A 17,694-nucleotide genomic window follows, 5' to 3' on the forward strand; every position below is an offset into this window, starting at 1 on the left:
CTTAAGATGTGCATATATGATTCAGCTCATAGGAAAAAGAAAAAACAGATTTAGAAGAAATGAAATGGACAGTTTGAATCAGCACTTACATTTGGCTGTCAGTTTGTATCCTCCCAGCGGTGGGGCATGTCCATCTACTGCATCAAAGCCAGAAGATACCAGAACCATATCAGGCGCAAACTCATTGGCAATAGGCATGACCACCGTCCTGGAGAAACAATAGGCAACGTAATGTATCCGTAAAAACACTTTAGTTAAATCTCAGTCAGTCAAAGCTTTTCAGCTTCTGATGTCTATATTTCGACCTTACACATCAGCATCTGCATGCATGCTTCTTATTTGGCTTGCTGCCCCACACAGGAAGGCCAGAAACCAGAAGTAATTTTAAAGTCTAGTGTTTCTCAAAAACATCACAAAATCTTGGCGATAAGTGAGGTTAGATTTTGTCACACAGCCTTGTGGAAAATTCTCACTATTATATTGTATTTTTCAAGCAAGGCTATAAAAAGTGTCACACTACATTTCACTGGCATTCTTGCAACCGGATATTCTTGAACTGCCACATATGGTTAATATTTGATCTAAATGACAGGGTGACCGGGCTGCTCTTACTGTATGAAACATGTATTTTAAAAAAAACAAATGCATTAAATACAGCAAATACTTTAGATTAGAAAGAAATGCAGCTCAAACCACCAAAAGGAGAATCAAAACCACCAAGCCTGAGATTTCAAGATTAAATTATAACACTATTAGAAGCTGTCCCATGTGAATATAAACAGTTCGTTTTTCCCACTGCCATATTTCCAATACATGAAACTGTGTCAAAGGATAAGGAACTCACAACAAAGCATACGTGGACATTAAAGAAGCACAAAAACCAAAGTGCTCACATCAACAAACTCAGGTCTGACAGACTTATAAATACCAAATAACGATTACCTCAGCCAAGGTTATTAAACACGATAGCTCGGAAGGTTGAACTTTGCAGTCATGTTTATAATCCATTAAAATTTGGGTTAGATCTACCAAGGTCTTCAAGGTTAACTTGATGATTTATTGTTTGAAAATTGACAAAAATTATTATAAATTGGCAGCTTATAGAAAGTACCATATATAGACTTAAAGTATCATGTCAGATTTGACCTCTGCTTTGAGATCGATGGACTGATCTGAAGGACAAAGTGATGATAATAGTATGTAGAGCTGCTGAAAACTATGTTAATAACTGCCATCGTCTTTAGGCATATATGGACTGCTATATGGCTTTGCATCAGTATTGTGTTAGCTCTGATGACTAAAAGAAGAGTAACAAGGACTGCTATAAAATCAATATACTAAGAAATGGCTTCAGTGTTCTTAGTGCCCTCGTGATGTTGCTTTCTTCCACTCTGAGGATGCTACAATTCACTCGCACTGTCAATGAATTGCAGTATTTTTTTTTTTTAAATTTCTAAACGGTCATTTTTCTCCATTTCATGGTTTTCAAAGCAAACATCCAACTAATCAGTTTGTTTGTACAGTATGTGTGTGGTAAGGAAAACTGCCACATAAATGTTTGAAGTGGAAGTTTTGGAAATTTAGTGCAATGAACCGCATGAACCTTAAGTAAAAAGGAAAAACGGAAGGACAGATATAATTGCATATGTGTATGCGTGTTAAGTACGGAGGATAACTAAGACTGGATGGGTGTGGTGAATGAGGGCTGCTTGTGTACAACCTTCATCTGACTGCTTGTGTGCAATGTGTCATACACAGAAATCAAATCAACAGTGGAATAGTGTGGAATGATTCACTGCAAGCTGTGGCTGGAAAATCCAGTCGGTTTATAGGATGACCTTGTTTTGAAGAAAGGGTTTTTGACCAAGCAGATTAGATAAAATAAGATTAGAGCTGTTTATATTTAACTTTTTTTGTCGTCCTATCACAAAATAACAATAACACAACTTTTAAGAAGTGAAAACTTTAGATGTTTATGGGGTTTCCATAAGTTATGAACCTGTAATAATCAATCCTCGAACTAGTAATAAACAGGAGGGGCACAGACGTATCATGTGACATAGCATTCTGGTTTAGCATAATTTACAATGTCTAACTGAGTTCATAAATAGGACTTCCCAGATGGCAAAACAAGTGTCTCTGTCATTCGCTGTGGAACCTCTGGCATGGCACAACAATTTTTCTGGGGCCTGGGATATTTGGGCAAGTAGCATTTTAGTGAGGTCTGTGACTGATGGAGTACCACAGGGTTTCGTTGTAGGTCCCCTGTACTTTGCTGACCTCAGGAACACGGTGTTGGTTTGCCAGCTGTGGGTGAACAGCGTGCCCTGAGCTCCGTAGGCCGCAGGTTTTTCCATCTCTTGCTCACCACCAAATTATAACCCTTAGCTGTGCACACCCCACCCCCCACCACAACACAACACTCCTACATACACACAGCTGTCTGAGGGAGAGGTGGGAGGTAGCACTGGGAGGTTTTTGGGAGTCCCAGACAGTAAGTATACGCAGAGTGTGAGCGTCACTGTGCGCTATCGTGCAGCTGGCAGCGTTTCAGATGAAAACGTCAGGCCGAATAGGATGAAAAACAAAGTGAACTTAATTGAGTAAAGACATAAATGAAGAGTGGATGAATGAGGCGAAAGACGTGACATACTGCATCTTTTTTTTTTGCTGTTTTCCAGCCTTTCATATACTTCAAGTCAGACAGCCGTAAACAACACAAACGTGTACACGAGCAACACAGATAATTATGTTTGGATTTATGTTAAATTAAAAAGGACTTCTGCTAAACCCTCTGACTAACTGCTACATTTATTTAAGCATACAGCCTTGGCCCATTAACATTTGGGGGCCATAAAGACCCCACACTAAAAGAAGCCTGCCACAGACGCTTATGTGGCCTGACACACGACTTGGTGGGAAACCTTGACTGCCGAGGATATGCCTCAACCACCAAGGGCTCCTCCACCCTCTCCCCTCCAACCTTGAATACAAACAGCAACTAGTTCTGGTCACAATGCTGAAAACTGCTGGTGTCGACAGTTCCACACCCCACCCCACTGGAATAATATCCTGACATTTAAACAAATAAAAAGCCGCAGTGATCAATTACCAGGCTGGCAGAGAGGGAAGTAAGTGGTTTTGAGAAGGGCTAATTGTGCGTGAATCAGAGGCTATGCACGCTGAGATGAAAAAGACTTTTTGTTAATTAAGGGAGGGGAGAGTTTACGACTGAGCCGTAAGCGATGGGACATCCTGACCAAAGAGGCTGAAATCTAAACCACTGCTGGCTGTCTCCCAGTTACATTTAACTACAAATGCAATTACTTGACAGCTATGTGGTCTAAACTTTTGTTTAGCATTGTTTGGCTTACCTAGCAACAGGTGCAGCTGAGTCTGCATGCACAGAGAGCACAAAGGAATGCTGAATGGCTGTTGCACTTCAGCTATGAGATGGCTTTAATAAGAATACTCAAAATAGATGCAGCGGAGCTCGGGAAAACAACGAATCCTACACTTCCTGTTTCTGCAAGCCAGAATAAGCCTGGTGACATCACTGGGGGTATTTTCTCAGTCTTTTCAGAGAGAAGGAGCTCCTGTCCACAGAGTGAGGAGCATTCCCTCAGCTGTATGAACAGATCTCCATGCGTAAAATCTGTGGAGGCGAACACATATCTTCGATTGGCACCGCTTTAAAAGACTTGACCATGCTCAACCTTATAATGCACACTCTTTTTCATTTACTCTGCTCCAAGTAATTTCTCCTTGTCTGATTCCAGTGAGCACTTTTAGTATTTGGCACATGTCACCCAACATGATATCAAATGTGCACACTCGAAAAAGTTAACGCGGCAATAGGTCTCGGCATAGCTGTCATTTTTTTGAGCCAAGAAAAACTTCCTCTCTCGGGACTACACATCTGTATGTAATTAATCTAGTCCTGAATTTATACATTGCCAGATCTTGATTATGCCCTGTGATCCCATGTACTTCAGCTTTGTAACATGAAAAGCAGTACTGTCATGTACAGAATATATATTAAAAAAAAAGTATTACTATCCTATCATTTTGTATAGGATGACTGGCTCTGGTCTAGATGAAAATGCCACCAAATTAGATATTTGTAAGCTTTAAAGCTCAGAGAAATTCATTCTCATGGGGGAAAAAAAAGGAAAGAAAGATCCTTCAGAGGGAGCAGCACTTGTCAAACCAGCAAACAAAAGGTTAAACTGCAGGCTTCCCCCCTTCGTTCATAAAAAATGAACAGGAGAGCAGGAGAAGAGGGAGAATAAGAGAGCGAAAAACTCACACACGCACACTTACACTTCAAAGCCCTGTCATCTGGCTCTGCGGAGAGCTGGTTTGAATTAAATTTAATTCTCCTCCTCTCTCGTCTTTCCAAGTTCATGGCAAAAAGAGGGGGGTGGGTGGGATGGGAGTGAGAGAGGAAGAGAGAGAGAGAGACGGGGAAAGAGACGGTGCTTCTGGTTTTCATTAGGGCCAATTTTCTTATCTTTTTTCTCTGTGCTTTCTGGAGGCTCAGACTTGATCCCCTGCAAATGCAACGTGGCACAGGCCAGAGGAGGAATGGGAAGGTACTGGCTGCAAGGCACGCATCCCCTCCTCAAGACAGAAAGAGGAAGGAAAAGACCAAAACACACAAGTTATAAGAGTGAAAGAGCAACTGTGTTCACCAGGTGTTTATTTTGGGTTGTAGATGTGTGAGCAAACAGATATGAAATGTGTGCATTTGCACATCTGTTGCACTGTGCACATTTTGCACACAATCATGCATATTTGAATCAGGGCATGATGCATTTGTTTGACAATGAGTGCATGCATGCGTGTGTGTGTGCGTGCATTTGTGACAGATCTATGACCTGCGCACAGGTTTGCTGGTGCCCCCGTGGGGCATATAAATTGTCCAATACCTCTGGAGCCTCTGGGAATTAATGGTGACACGACCTGAGGTTCATGAACACCAAGCTCCTATTCTGCCTCACGCAAAGAAGGCTGAATCGCAATCGCATTAACAACCTCAGCATGCACAGGCTGATATGCAAATGCACGTATCTGTGTTCATCACTCCAGGACAAACGCACACAAAACAAGGGCATAAGAAAAGTTGATCCAGATGACAGCAACACTTTTAGTCCAGTGTGCGTTAAGAGTGTAAAATTAAATATTAAATAATTGTAAATGAGAAAAAAAAAAAGCGTGAACTCTATTTTCTGAGGCAAATTCTTAATCACAGGAAGCCAGAGTTTGAGTGAAAGTTCCCTTTGGTTCAGTTAACTGTGTTTTCATGATTATATTTTTGGAACTATTCAAGAATTTCTAAAACTTGAAATGAGTGTGCAGGGTTAATTCTTTCCCCTCCTAACGCAAATAAACATATAAATACAGAGTTATAAAAGTAATAACTTAGTAATTTAAGGTCTTCCTAATGGTCTCTTGTGCTGTTAGTATTGGAGAGCTCTCAGTTATACTCATCTCAACTGTCAACACAGTCATTAACATTTAAAAGGTGATTTAATACAGAGCACGGTTACTAGTCTCTTTTTGTGGTTTTATTTATTTATAAATTCCTGAGAGTAGCACGTCTATGATGGTAGAGGGAATGAGAATGAGGCAGCAGCTACTGACTTCAGTCATAGATTATAAGTAATAGCTGCAGTATGACATACATTACGTGGCTGTCATCAACGCAGATGCAAAGAGCAGGGTAGAAAGAGGAGGATGAGGAGGAGAGAGAAGAATACAAAGGAGAGAGATGGGGAGCGAGAGCACCCTGGGTTCTGGGGTGCATTAAGAAGCTAAGGTGTACTTCCGGGGGATTGCGTGCCTAAAGCCGCGATGAGCCAGTGGCCTGTTGGTTTGATGTGTCGGGCTCGGGCCAGATGGACAGACAGTTGCAAACATGGACTCATCTTCAAAGAGCGCTGGAACCAATCCAGGCCTTCTCCTTTCCAGCTGTGTGAACTAAAAATGTATGAGAGACAGGTACATGTCTGCACCGAGTGCATGCCTGTATCTGTGGAAGCTTATGTATAGTTATAGGAGCGCGCCTAACGGGAATCAGATGGGATAAGGGTGAGCACCATAAGTTCTTAACAGCTACCAACAGGTAATTTGTTACACACTGTACTTCATACTCCAAGGCTATGACAGGAAGAGTTAGACTGCAGTGAGTGACATCACTGTCTTACCTGAATGCAGCTAGATACTCTGCATCCCCCATAGGAGGGTCCAGTCCCCCAGTAAAGGCCATGTTCACGTTAAAACCTTCACCTGCTCCACTGCCCACCTAGGAAGCGCAAACACACGTGACTGGGTTTGTTACGTGTGGGCTGACCGAAGGCTGTGGGTCTGAAAGGTTTATTAAAAGCATTTGTCGTCTTTACCTCATCGGGTGCGCCACTTCCCGGGAAGAAATTCCCATCATCGTAACGATGCAGGGACAGGTAAAGGACACTGGGGTCAGCGTAGAAGGCCTGCTGGGTTCCATTGCCATGGTGGACATCCTGGAAAGATTATAATGGGCATTTTTTTATTAAAAAATAAGCATATAATAATATTTTCAGTGTAATTATCCTTTAAATCTCTTCGGTCAAAGAAAAACCAAATACCAGGGGCACATAGAGACTGCCTCGTCATTAAGACGGATTATGATGAATAGGTTTGAGGAAATTAATGAGATTCACAGAAACGGGACCATCAATCTCTGCACCTCCACTTGGACCAGCTGACTGATGCAGAGAGAGAGTCCTATACTGCCAGACTATATCATCTCCTTCCAGCCTGTTGCGATGTCACAAAAGGATTCAGCGCGATTCAATAAAACACTCGACTTCAACAGCTGCTCACTTTTGCCAAAAGCGTCAGTTATAAATGACCTCATTGTCTATGTCTATGAATGCTACAGTACACAATTTCTAAAAATGTCCCGGCGGCTGGAGGCGAGTGCCATGACAATGAGCCTGCACTCAGCGTCCCCCTGTGACAGACAGAGAGGAAATTAAAAGGCCCTTCAAAGGCTTTGGGGAATGGCCGTGACCAGCCAGGGATGCCACTGAACAGCACCGCTCCTGGACACGACAAAGGCTCCGTCATACCTTCTTATAAATTTTATTTTTTTCTCTGTGAAGAAAAAAGGGATAATATCTGACCCAAATAGCCAGACAAGAGCTCAGTTTGCGGCTGCTATGTTCATAACCCGTCGCAATTTAAAAACAAGTGGAACAGATAACATAATGAGGATTTTTATATTTTTACTGCCTCATAAATCTAGCAGCTATTTTCTTTTCTTTGTTAATAGAAGTTAGTGAGACGTTTGTGCCTTTGTCAGCTGACAGTCTCTTTCTTTCACACTTTATGGTATAAAAAATTATTTTAAAGTAGTTATGCAGAAGGGATTATTCTGGGATGCAACACGAGCATAAAGAGAAACAAAGAGTAGCTAGCCAACGTTGTCAGTTTCTCTCTCAACTCTTTGTCCTTCAAGTGAGAGCAGACGTCTACCGTGCAAGAACCTTGAGCCACATCGTGTCTAATATTGTACCTGTGCATACAGGTATGCTGTCATGTAACAAACATCCCACTGAGAAACTCACCCAGTCTACGATGAGGATTTTACTGACATTGAGCCTCTGCTGCAGGAGCTTGGCTGCTATGGCGACTGAGTTAAAATAACAGAAACCCCTGAGGATTGAACAAAAAAAAAAAAAAAAAAAAAAAAAAAAAGAGAAGAAGACAGCAACAAAATGATGACATTTTAAATTTTATACTCATGCTTAAGCAATATTATTTGCATCATGCAGTAAGTGCTGTATAAAAAGTACAGAAACACTAAAGTAAGAGGAAAACAGCTTTGTAAGATGAGATTACTTACATAGGTGTGCTCTCCTCAGCGTGGTGTCCAGGGGGTCGAACGATAGCGAAGCCATTCTGTCGGCAAAAACAGATCACAGATGACACGCCTGCTCACTTCATTTAAAAGACTAGTAAAAAATAGTTTCACAAATCCACTGCTGCATGCAAAAACCCACACATGGAAATCCATAAAGACTGCGCTTGGACAGTTTCTTAATTGCTTATTTAACGTGGGGGCTTGGGATAGTGGGCCTACACAGGCTGAATTAGCCCCTCGTGTGGTCCCATGGACAGGTGTCCAATCCATCACAGGGCAAACACAGAGTGACGCATAACCACACACTCTCACATTCATACTTACAACTCATCACAAATTAACCTAAAAAGCATGCTAACACAACTGGACTATAACAACGAACACATTATTTTCCCAGCATCGCTATTTACCCCGTAAGGACGAGTAATGTGTCGATGAACAGAAAGAACACAAATACATTCAGAAGTATTAAAATCTATTTCTGTATTCTAAAGAATACAGATGTTAGCTTCTCCCACTGAAAGTGCATGCGTGTCCTCACGGGAACAATGAGTCTGTTAAGGCGAGCTTTGTCAAGGCAGGACTCCGAGCAATTGTTTTTGGAGGGTCCCAGCGCAATGTGGGGACATTAGATAGATGTTTGAGCTTATGTAGAGTGATTGCAAACTGGACTAATGATGTTGAGTCAGCTGCAGCGGATTAGCAGCCAGCTGGAAGATTACTGTAGCGACAACTGCCTCTACTGGTTTCCCCACACACGGTTAAAGAACTCTGTACGGTACCATATGTATGTGAGCGAGTGAAGTTTCTCTATACAAAGAAAAAAGTAATTAAATTAAAACAGACGTGGGGGGAAACAGAAAGTAGAAGCCACAGAGACAGAAGTGTGTGTGTGTGTGTGTGTGTGTGTGTGTGTGTGTGTGTGTGTGTGTGTGTGTGTGTGTGTGTGTGTGTGAGAGAGAGAGAGGGAGTGTGAATGTGTGCCTTCAGTAGATTTATGGCTTTCTGTGGAGTTCATAGAGTTGTTGGTGCAGGTGGAATGTGGTCATTTGGCCATGAAGGATCCTCGGAGAACCGTCTGCATGTGTGTAAGCATGCGTGCGTGTGTGTAGGTGTGTGTGTGCATGTGTATACAAGCATTAATTTGAGGGTAAGTCAATACCAGCAAACTTTAAGCAGGAAATCACTCAAACTAAACTGTGTTGTTGTTAATTGTGCAAAGTGATGCACAATCACTCATGCCCACTCAACATGATGGCAGGATGCTAGCAACCCCACCCAAAACTCAGCTGGGTATCAGCATGGTGTGCTACTGTTTCTTGCTGAAGAACGTCACGAGATAGTGTGCTATACTGGTGCAAAGCTAACGCTAACCTGGTCTGCAGGTGGCTTTGGTGCAACACTTCTAAAGGGGGCCTGTTAATGGGGACTGCTGGCGCTTGCGGTGCGTGTGCACCGGGTCTCCCTGCTGGGTTCAAACAGCAAGCCGCCACCGCCACAGACGCACGAGTCTGGCTGGGATGGGGAGAGGCGTGATGGGGTGGGGATGTCTGTCTGGGAGGTGCGAAAGTTGGTTCTGGAACTTTTTCCTTGTTTTTTTTTTTTTCCTTTAAGGTGTCTGGAAGTACGGCCGGATAGCACATTACTAAAGGTGACCTGATATAGTGCTCTCTTTGCGCTGGGCCTTGTTCTGTCTGTAAGCCTATGTGACTGGAACTCAGGTGGAAAATCGACTAGAGCAGTAAGACCTTAACAAGGATATTAAAATCAAACCCCTCGAAGTTGGAGGGGACCAATTATACTGCAGAGTCCATTTGAGTTACATAGCATTTAAAGGTTAACGCACATTTACCCGCTCCTAAAGGCCACAAGTGCTCCAATGCCTAAAAATACACTGCAGCCCTGCAAACAGCCATGACTAATCGAACTCCACGGAGCATCCAAACCAACCTTCAGTTCTCCCGATGCTACTTTGAAGACGAGCTCCACCACAGAGCCAACAGCCAGACGCGCTGCGCTGGATGAATGGACTTCATTCCAAATGGTGTCGCTGTCCACCTGCCAACACACACAAACACACATGAGGCCTTGTATTGTTTAAATAACATTTTCAAACGGAGCCAAAATATGCAACTTCATACTGTTTTCCACTTATCTATTTTTTGCTGGTGTTACTGACAGCACTTGAGTGGGGCAGAAGTCGTAAAACTGAGCACATTTGAAATCATTTAGCTTGTGTCATTTCACAGCATCAAAGTTACTCTTTGAAAGTTTGTCTGCAGCGGTGCAAGAAGGGCTGGAAAATTTATTCACTGTGAGGAAAACAATAGAGAGAAACACTACGAGACATAAAATTGGAGGATTCATCGTGCTGTGTATAACACAACAGACTTTCTAAAAATCCCTTTGATCCGTAAGGACATGACACTGTAACTCCGCACTCCAGAGACCAATCAAAGACTTAAGTATAATATGATGAAAACACAAAAGCCTTAATTAATAACAGGTTAAGCAGCAAATTTATAGTAAGTTGTCAGTTTATACGTCAGTTTTAAGGTTAAACCATATAGAGGGGTTTTCAGGCAAACAACACTCATTACGTTTACAGATATTTAGAGACATTCCATAATTTATCCACCTTAAAATATTACACGACAAAAAAAAAAAACTGTAAAAGGCCGATTAAAAAAAAAAAATTTTTTTTGGTATAGAACATGAGGTTTTTTGTTTTTTTTTAAATGACTAAAATGTGCGTGTCTGTGATCATATCTTTGTGGGGACCAAGAAATGGACGTTTACTATACGTGTGAGGACCAAAATCCTGGTTCCTGCAAGTCTGAAGGCATTTCTGAGACTCAAAATGTGGCTTTAGTGACAGGGTTACAATAGGGTTATGGTTAGGTATAGGGTAAGGGTTAGGCATTCATATATCATGGTTAGGGGTAGGGTGAGGGGATAGGGAAAGCTTTATGTCAATTAGATATACCCATAAGATATGAATACCCGACGTGTGTGTGTTTGAGCATGCTTAGACACGGGGCAAACTATTCAGTGGTCAAGCCTGATTAATGCAGAAGCACGGGCAGCGCCCCCCCCCCAGCCCAAATCACTACAGTACCTACACACACATGCATACAAGCCCAACAGACCACAATAGTATGTGTGATTGATTGTACGCAGAGGGCCACGCACAGGATAATATACACACCCTCCATCAGGCATGGCAGATACTGCAGGCAGATGGAGCACACGATAAACACAGAGAGAAGAAGCTGGCTGAGGAAAAGAAGAAAGTGAAGGCCTGTGTGTCAGTGTGTTTTGAACCGTGCACACATGTGCAGAGCGGCCGACGCCAGAGCTCTAAGCGAGGCTTTCCTGATGTAAACCTGGGGGTCTTTGAATATGTTAACTTTAACCTGCCAGTCGCTCGCCCTTTCATCCACGCCGCTGGCCTTTCAGTCAGTCAACTGACCGAGTGGAACATTAACCTTAGCCACCCAGTCAGATCCTCGGTCCTTCAACCAGTCAGTGAGCCGAGCGAGTCGACAGCCTTTCAGGCAGCCGCCCCCCTTTTCCTCCGGTCTCCAGTGACGAAACTGATCAAGGCCGGATGATTACTCCATAATAACATCCACGGAGAAGAAAAGGGGCTCTTTTAAAGTTGCGCCAAGAAAGAATTTGTCATGAAATGAAACTGTGGAGCGCTCAACATACACTAAAGATACTAAAAAAAGGGGAGTGCATTGTTGATGAGTGACTAATGGAACCCAATGTGAAGAGAGGGGAACGCGGTGTAAGTGGATGACAGTATGTAGTAGCCGAGTCAATGACTGAGCGAGCGAGCAAATCAAGAGTCAAGTGAGTGAGTGAATGGGAAACTGAATCATATATACAAGTCAGGTTAATGAGCGCAAACAGATGCTGCTCTGAAGCAGCGCGAGTGCTTTATTATTTCCCATGTTGATGTTTAGTTTTGCCTCGAGCCTGGAGGGGGACACAAGCTCGTCGGGGGAAAGTGAAAGGGAAGTGGTGTGTGTGTGCATGTGCATGTGCGTGAGTGTGAGTGAGTGTATGTGTTAGAGGCAGAAAATAGCGGGAACGTGCTGGTATGACAGAATGATGGTTCTCCACAGGCTGACAGCTTAATTTGAACCCCCTTCCTCTGCAAGCGAGTGAGTGTGTGTATGTAAGACTTGTATGTGTGTGTATGACAGGAAAACAACAATTTAGTCCCATTTGCCATTATAAAGAGCAGAACGGAGCAACGCAGAACTCCGGCTTTTCTTGTTCCCACCGCAGCAGCAGGAGTGGTGGCCCCAAAGGAGGCAAGAAGAGGAGAAAGGAAACAGAGGTATGAGGAGATGAGGAATGATGTAGAGAGATCAGGTATGTGGCAAGGTAGGCATGATGTAGCCTTTCAAATGCTCAATATTGTGAAGACAACAACAAAAAAAGCATGGAAACACACACACACACACACACACACACACACACACACACAGGTGCACAACTGTTCCAATGTATCAGTTTTCAGATACATTATCACTTCCAACTTGAAGCAGCCATCAAAATCATTGCCTTAGCACACAAGAATCCCCAAACACAAACTATGCAATGCACACAAACAAAGTCATACCCTCTGCCACACACACACACACACACACGCACGCACGCACGCACGCACAGCTCGTAACATCTGGTTACAATTACTAACACGGCGGAAAGGCGAGCAACAGCTTTTGTTGCCTCTGGTCCTTGAGGGGTGGTGTTTGTGTGTGTTTGTGTGCATCTGCGTGCTAGTGTGTCAAGGCTGTGTGTGTGTGTGTGTGTGTGTGTGTGTTTGTTTGGTGCAAAGAGAACAAATGGGACCATTATTTAGGCAGGGGGCAGAATGAGTGGGCGAAGGAGACACTTATTATACTGCTATTTGATAAGGCTGAAACTATGCTTATTTGCTTCGTTCCAGAGTCTGATGGAGTTGTGCTAGATGGGTATTGATTAGACTAACAGTGTTGTAAAAACACAAGTGTCTATTACAACAATTTTCCACTGAATAAACCAGTATGACTAACAATGGCCTTTTCCAAGAAATATCAAGAGCGCAAATTACAAATACTTAATTAGACAGTGAATATTTGGAAGATGACTTAAGCATGAATTAACAAACAGAGTAAGTGACTTACCCCTATGCCTCCACACGGCAACCTCACAAACATGGGATTTACTGAACCTGAAGAGAAAGAAATGAAGTGAAGAATTAGAAAGAGAGAAAGCAAAAGTGAAAGGTTACTAAGGGAAGAGGTTGCACTGCAGACTCACAGACACCCTTAAAACCAACTATTTGACTTTGTGACCTTATCTAACAGCAATAGTACACAAGGGCATGCTTTAATTAGGTGAGGTGAAGAAAAAAAAGTATCTGCTTGACCTCTCAATCAAGCCTTCTTCAGGAAAAAAAATCTAGATTTGGCCAGAGAGGGGTCAGTTTGTCACTGAAGAAGAAAATCAATAAACTTCACATTTCTGACATGTCTGAAAACAAACTAAGCTGACGTAGTTACTGACCCCGAGTGAACTCTTTTCAAATGTGTGCTTACACTTTTAATTTCCTTTCAAACAAAACAACATCAGCTTACTTTATTATTTGTAATTTCTTTTGAAATTAAATCTGACTGCTTAACATAATCCTAATCCAGAGTTAAACACTACACCACTAACAAATATTTAATATAGTGTGAATACTTTAATTCCTGATTAGCCGCCACCTTTGTGGTTTATTCCTTTACTCCAGCTCTTACTGTAGGCTATCCCACTTGTACGCTGAAGCTCACACAGGAGTATCTGGTAAGACTCCTGTGTGAGCAGTAATAATAAGAGGAATTTATGCCTCCACTGAGTGAAAGCCAAGATCGCCACTGGGGCTCGCCCCTTTGATTTTTTCACATAATGCAGACTACTTCACTACACCTGCACTTTAAGGCCAGACATAAGTGACTAAGCAGCCTGCGAGACTTTTAGTTTAGCAGCTCTAGTTGGTCCTTGTCTTATCGTAACACCTCTGAGGACTTTATTAGAAGGACCTTTAGTTATGATACGATTTAAGCATTAGAACAGATTCCTTTAAACGGACCCTGCAGAGTCAGGCGGTCAACTTCAGACTTGTGAATAAATGCATGAAACTCTACAATTCTCAAAAACCCAGTAAGTCTTAAAGCATCCACAATTTTTTTAGACTAAACTAATGAGTAATCTAGTCTAGGAGGTGAAGCAGTGCACGCTTGGAAAAAGTGTGTTTGTGAATGTGTGAATGTGTGTGAGGAAGCATGTCTTACTGTCTAGTTTCTGCCGCAGCGGGTTAGTTCCATATAGCATGACGTGGGCTTCAGAGTGGACTGTTTGCAACTCCTCCAATGAGGCCTTCCTACCACGGATACACTGAAAACAGAGAGGAAAAAAAAGATACACAACTTCTGATTAGCTTTTCATGCTCCGCATTTAAACTCCCCGCAAAAACAGGATAGGAGAGCAGAGTTCTGCAGAAGTTTTATCATATTGTTAGTCCGAAGAAATAATATACAGGGCGTCCCAGTGTTGTCACTGAGTCAGTTTAATATTAGATCATATTCGAAACCTCAATGTGAGAGTTTTCACCTATAAGGACAAACGTTAAAAGAAGTGCATTAACACTGCCTCCTTCTGGCTACGACAACAACCTGCAATAAAGTGGTAAAACATCACTGTCAGGGGAAAATAACACAAACACTAATATATGAAACAATTTCCAATGACACAACAACAAATGTGCTGTTTTTTTCTGTTTTTTAAATTTGGGCAGGTGTGGTGGGTAGTTTGATTCCTGGCCTGCTCCATAAGTGTTCTTAGATGAGATACTGAACCCGGAATTGTCCCAGTGCACCTGACTATTTTAGAGGGTGTGTGTGCGACAGATAAGTGTATTATGAATGTGAGGGAAAACATATGAGCGTAGCTTCTAGTGTAAAGCGTTTAGCATCAATCAAACAGGAGACGACTGCATAAACGTCAGTGAAGTTAACATTTGCTTTCTCAACGTTTCCAAAGACTGACAACGATTCTTATTGTTTGCCTCTGAAAGCTAAATACTCATGTACATTTTCTAATTGTCCTTCAATAATAACACAAGTCTAACTTTGTCTTTACCTCACAGTGCGCCCTGAGGCCTGTTTCCTGCAGTCGGGACCAGATGCTCTGAATGCGGCCAGCGTGCTCTGGATGACTCGTTGTGCTACCACATATGCACTGGTGCTTCTGCATCAAAGACTCATACACAAGACCTGGGAAATTCACACACCACCACGCACAAACATATGGGTGATTATGCACCACTGACAACAAGGATAGAAACAGCTGTCACGATGACATTTTACGGTCACACCATAAGACGTGGTGTGATTATCATCTATTGCACCTGCTTCTTCTAAAGCAACAGGTTATCATTGTGCAATAAGCAAAAACCCTGTTTAGGATGTTTAAACACTGCACACAGCTACTCACTCTCTGCATTGTGTTTGATTACTGTGGTGCTCATGACAATAAAAAGCATCACTGCTGTGTGTGTGTGTATGTGCAAAGAAATAATTATGTAACTCAGCAGACCTGTAGTGAATCGAGGTTTGGCTGGCGGCTCCTGCACGACCATGGGGAAGGAGGAAGAGGCTGGCGATGACTGAGCTCTCGACAGAGGCCGGTGGCCAGCAAAATTGGCCGAAAGCCCGGCTGCTTCCATCGAGGCTTGGTAATTCCTCAACTGGTGGATCCGCTGCTGCTCTAAGAGCAGAGCCTGCTGCTCACAAACACAGACAGTGCAATATTCAACAGAAAGCTGGGCTGCAATATGAGTTTCCCACCAGAAGATGGCACCAAATACCAACATCTTCCTACTTGCTATAGCGCCCAGTTTAATCAGCTTCCATAAAGAGATTCCTGTTGCAAAGAACCAAACTACATTTGGTTGTTGAAGCAACATTTTCTAGCTGACATAGTGCCAAACATGAGTGTTTCACATTAAGGCGTCATAATTATTTTAAACTGCTTACAGAAAAGAAAAGTTATTATGTAACTATTTATGTAATTGTTTTCAAAATGATCTGTAAGCACCTGAGTGGAATATTTCAGTGCTCGCTAAGCAGTCGTGTTTTCCTGCTCTGATGGGTGTGTCTGTCTACACTATGGGCGCCATGGCGACAGTGAGAGGAGTGTCTGATTGAATTTGGCTGAGCGGACAGCAGGGATGTGGCCAAAGAGAGACTGCGATGTACAAATTCACGTGTAACAGAGAGATTTGTTGCTGCTAACAGCTTTTACATAAAATACTTGCACGTGTATGCCCGCATGAAGTTGTGCTACGGACTAATTTCGAGGATATTTATACACATATTATACTGGAAGCGGGTTGGGTAGTCAGTCCAGTCGGGAGGAAAGGCAGATCAAACAAATGTGGAGTGTAATGTTTCAGTCACAAGAAGCTCCATCTGTCACTGCTATCAGTGTGTTGTTCAGCCCAGCTACAACCACTTACTGATTACTGTAATACAAAAAGAATCCTCCATACTGTGTAATCGCTGCCAGTTTGAATCATCATGCACATATATGAAGACATTATGTCAAACATATGAATCTGACACTGCTTTTAGAGTCATGCAAAAGAAGAAACTTTCTCCCTTTTTATAAATGCCAGATTAAACTTGTGGAATTTGAATTTCATGCCCAGTCCGTCTTTTCCACTCCAACTGGTCCCCGCCATTCGTGCTTACCTGTCTGAACAGGAAGTCCTGCTCAGCCTGCCTCTCTCTTTGCTCCCTCTCTTCTTGCTCCTGGGGATCCGGAGGCTCCTGCTTGATGACCACCCCACGTAGCAACCCCGTCTCTTGCCCAGAGGTAGGAGAGGAGGACGATGATGACGAGGAGAGCGCCTGGTGCTCCCTAAGCTCCTCCTCCGTCTCTTCCGGGTGACTCTGGTGTTGCCTGCCTGGTCCTGAGGCTCCCGGGCCTGCAGCTGAGGCCTGATCGCCGGGCTTGGACATTATCTAGAGGGCAAAAAGACACGGCCAGGTCAAACTTTTGACGCAGTGATTTGACGGTGTTATGCATGTTTTTAGAGGAAAAACTGGAACACTTTGGACATAAAAGAAAATATTCACATAACATTCGGCCAAGATTAGGGAGTCAACTGATGATGTTAGGAGCCAGTAACAGAAAGACGTTCCAGAAAACAGAAAAAAGACAGAACCGAGAGTTTCAAAAGCATGAAGGGAGGAAAGCACTAAGGAAATATCAGGGACAACATGCTCCAATTTAAAACTACACTTTGGATGTTTTTCATTCCAAAAATAACTGACTAATCAGTCCGCGTACAAAGTTAATGAAAACAACCTTAGATAAACCCACCAAAAGCTAACATTAGCCGGGGCTTTTGACTTTTTGCACACACAGAAATAAACCACATCTGTACTCTGGATTCTGATAGGCTAGTTATTTGTTTTCAAACTAATGATATAATCTCCTGAGACTATGGATGAATTTTACTGCTAAGTTCGTCGTGTCTGAACATGTAAGAGAAAAGAAAAAGCGAGGAAAGAGAGTGGAAGCACCGCAGAGGGGGGATTGTAATAATCTTGTTTTGGCAGCTGCCCTCGTCCCTGTCGTCACAGACCTCAACCTTGATGTGCAGGTCATGATTGGACAGGACCACTGTTTGTGCCTGGAACACACACACACGGCTGGCATATTGCCCAGGGAACAGTCCA

At 42.8% G+C, this 17,694-nt stretch overlaps 1 protein-coding gene across 4 annotated transcripts in view; it reads right to left on the reverse strand.

Annotated features, from left to right (window-relative positions):
• The window catches only part of hdac4 (histone deacetylase 4), a 130,476-nt gene that overhangs the window by 17,012 nt on the left and 95,770 nt on the right, over positions 1–17,694 (reverse strand). For all 4 annotated transcript variants that reach the window (XM_080902325.1, XM_080902323.1, XM_080902326.1 and 1 more), the window contains 11 exons: positions 16,702–16,974; positions 15,545–15,731; positions 15,089–15,222; positions 14,242–14,344; positions 13,093–13,139; positions 9,860–9,967; positions 7,892–7,947; positions 7,614–7,701; positions 6,405–6,524; positions 6,210–6,307; positions 90–208 (listed from right to left, as the gene is read on the reverse strand). In XM_080902325.1, the coding sequence (XP_080758451.1) occupies positions 90–208; positions 6,210–6,307; positions 6,405–6,524; positions 7,614–7,701; positions 7,892–7,947; positions 9,860–9,967; positions 13,093–13,139; positions 14,242–14,344; positions 15,089–15,222; positions 15,545–15,731; positions 16,702–16,974 (1,333 nt within the window). The remainder of the gene's footprint in view (positions 1–89; positions 209–6,209; positions 6,308–6,404; positions 6,525–7,613; positions 7,702–7,891; positions 7,948–9,859; positions 9,968–13,092; positions 13,140–14,241; positions 14,345–15,088; positions 15,223–15,544; positions 15,732–16,701; positions 16,975–17,694) is intronic.

This window comes from Rhamphochromis sp. 'chilingali' (assembly GCF_963969265.1).
Source record: "Rhamphochromis sp. 'chilingali' genome assembly, chromosome: 14".
In the NCBI taxonomy this organism is placed as follows: domain Eukaryota; kingdom Metazoa; phylum Chordata; class Actinopteri; order Cichliformes; family Cichlidae; genus Rhamphochromis; species Rhamphochromis sp. 'chilingali'.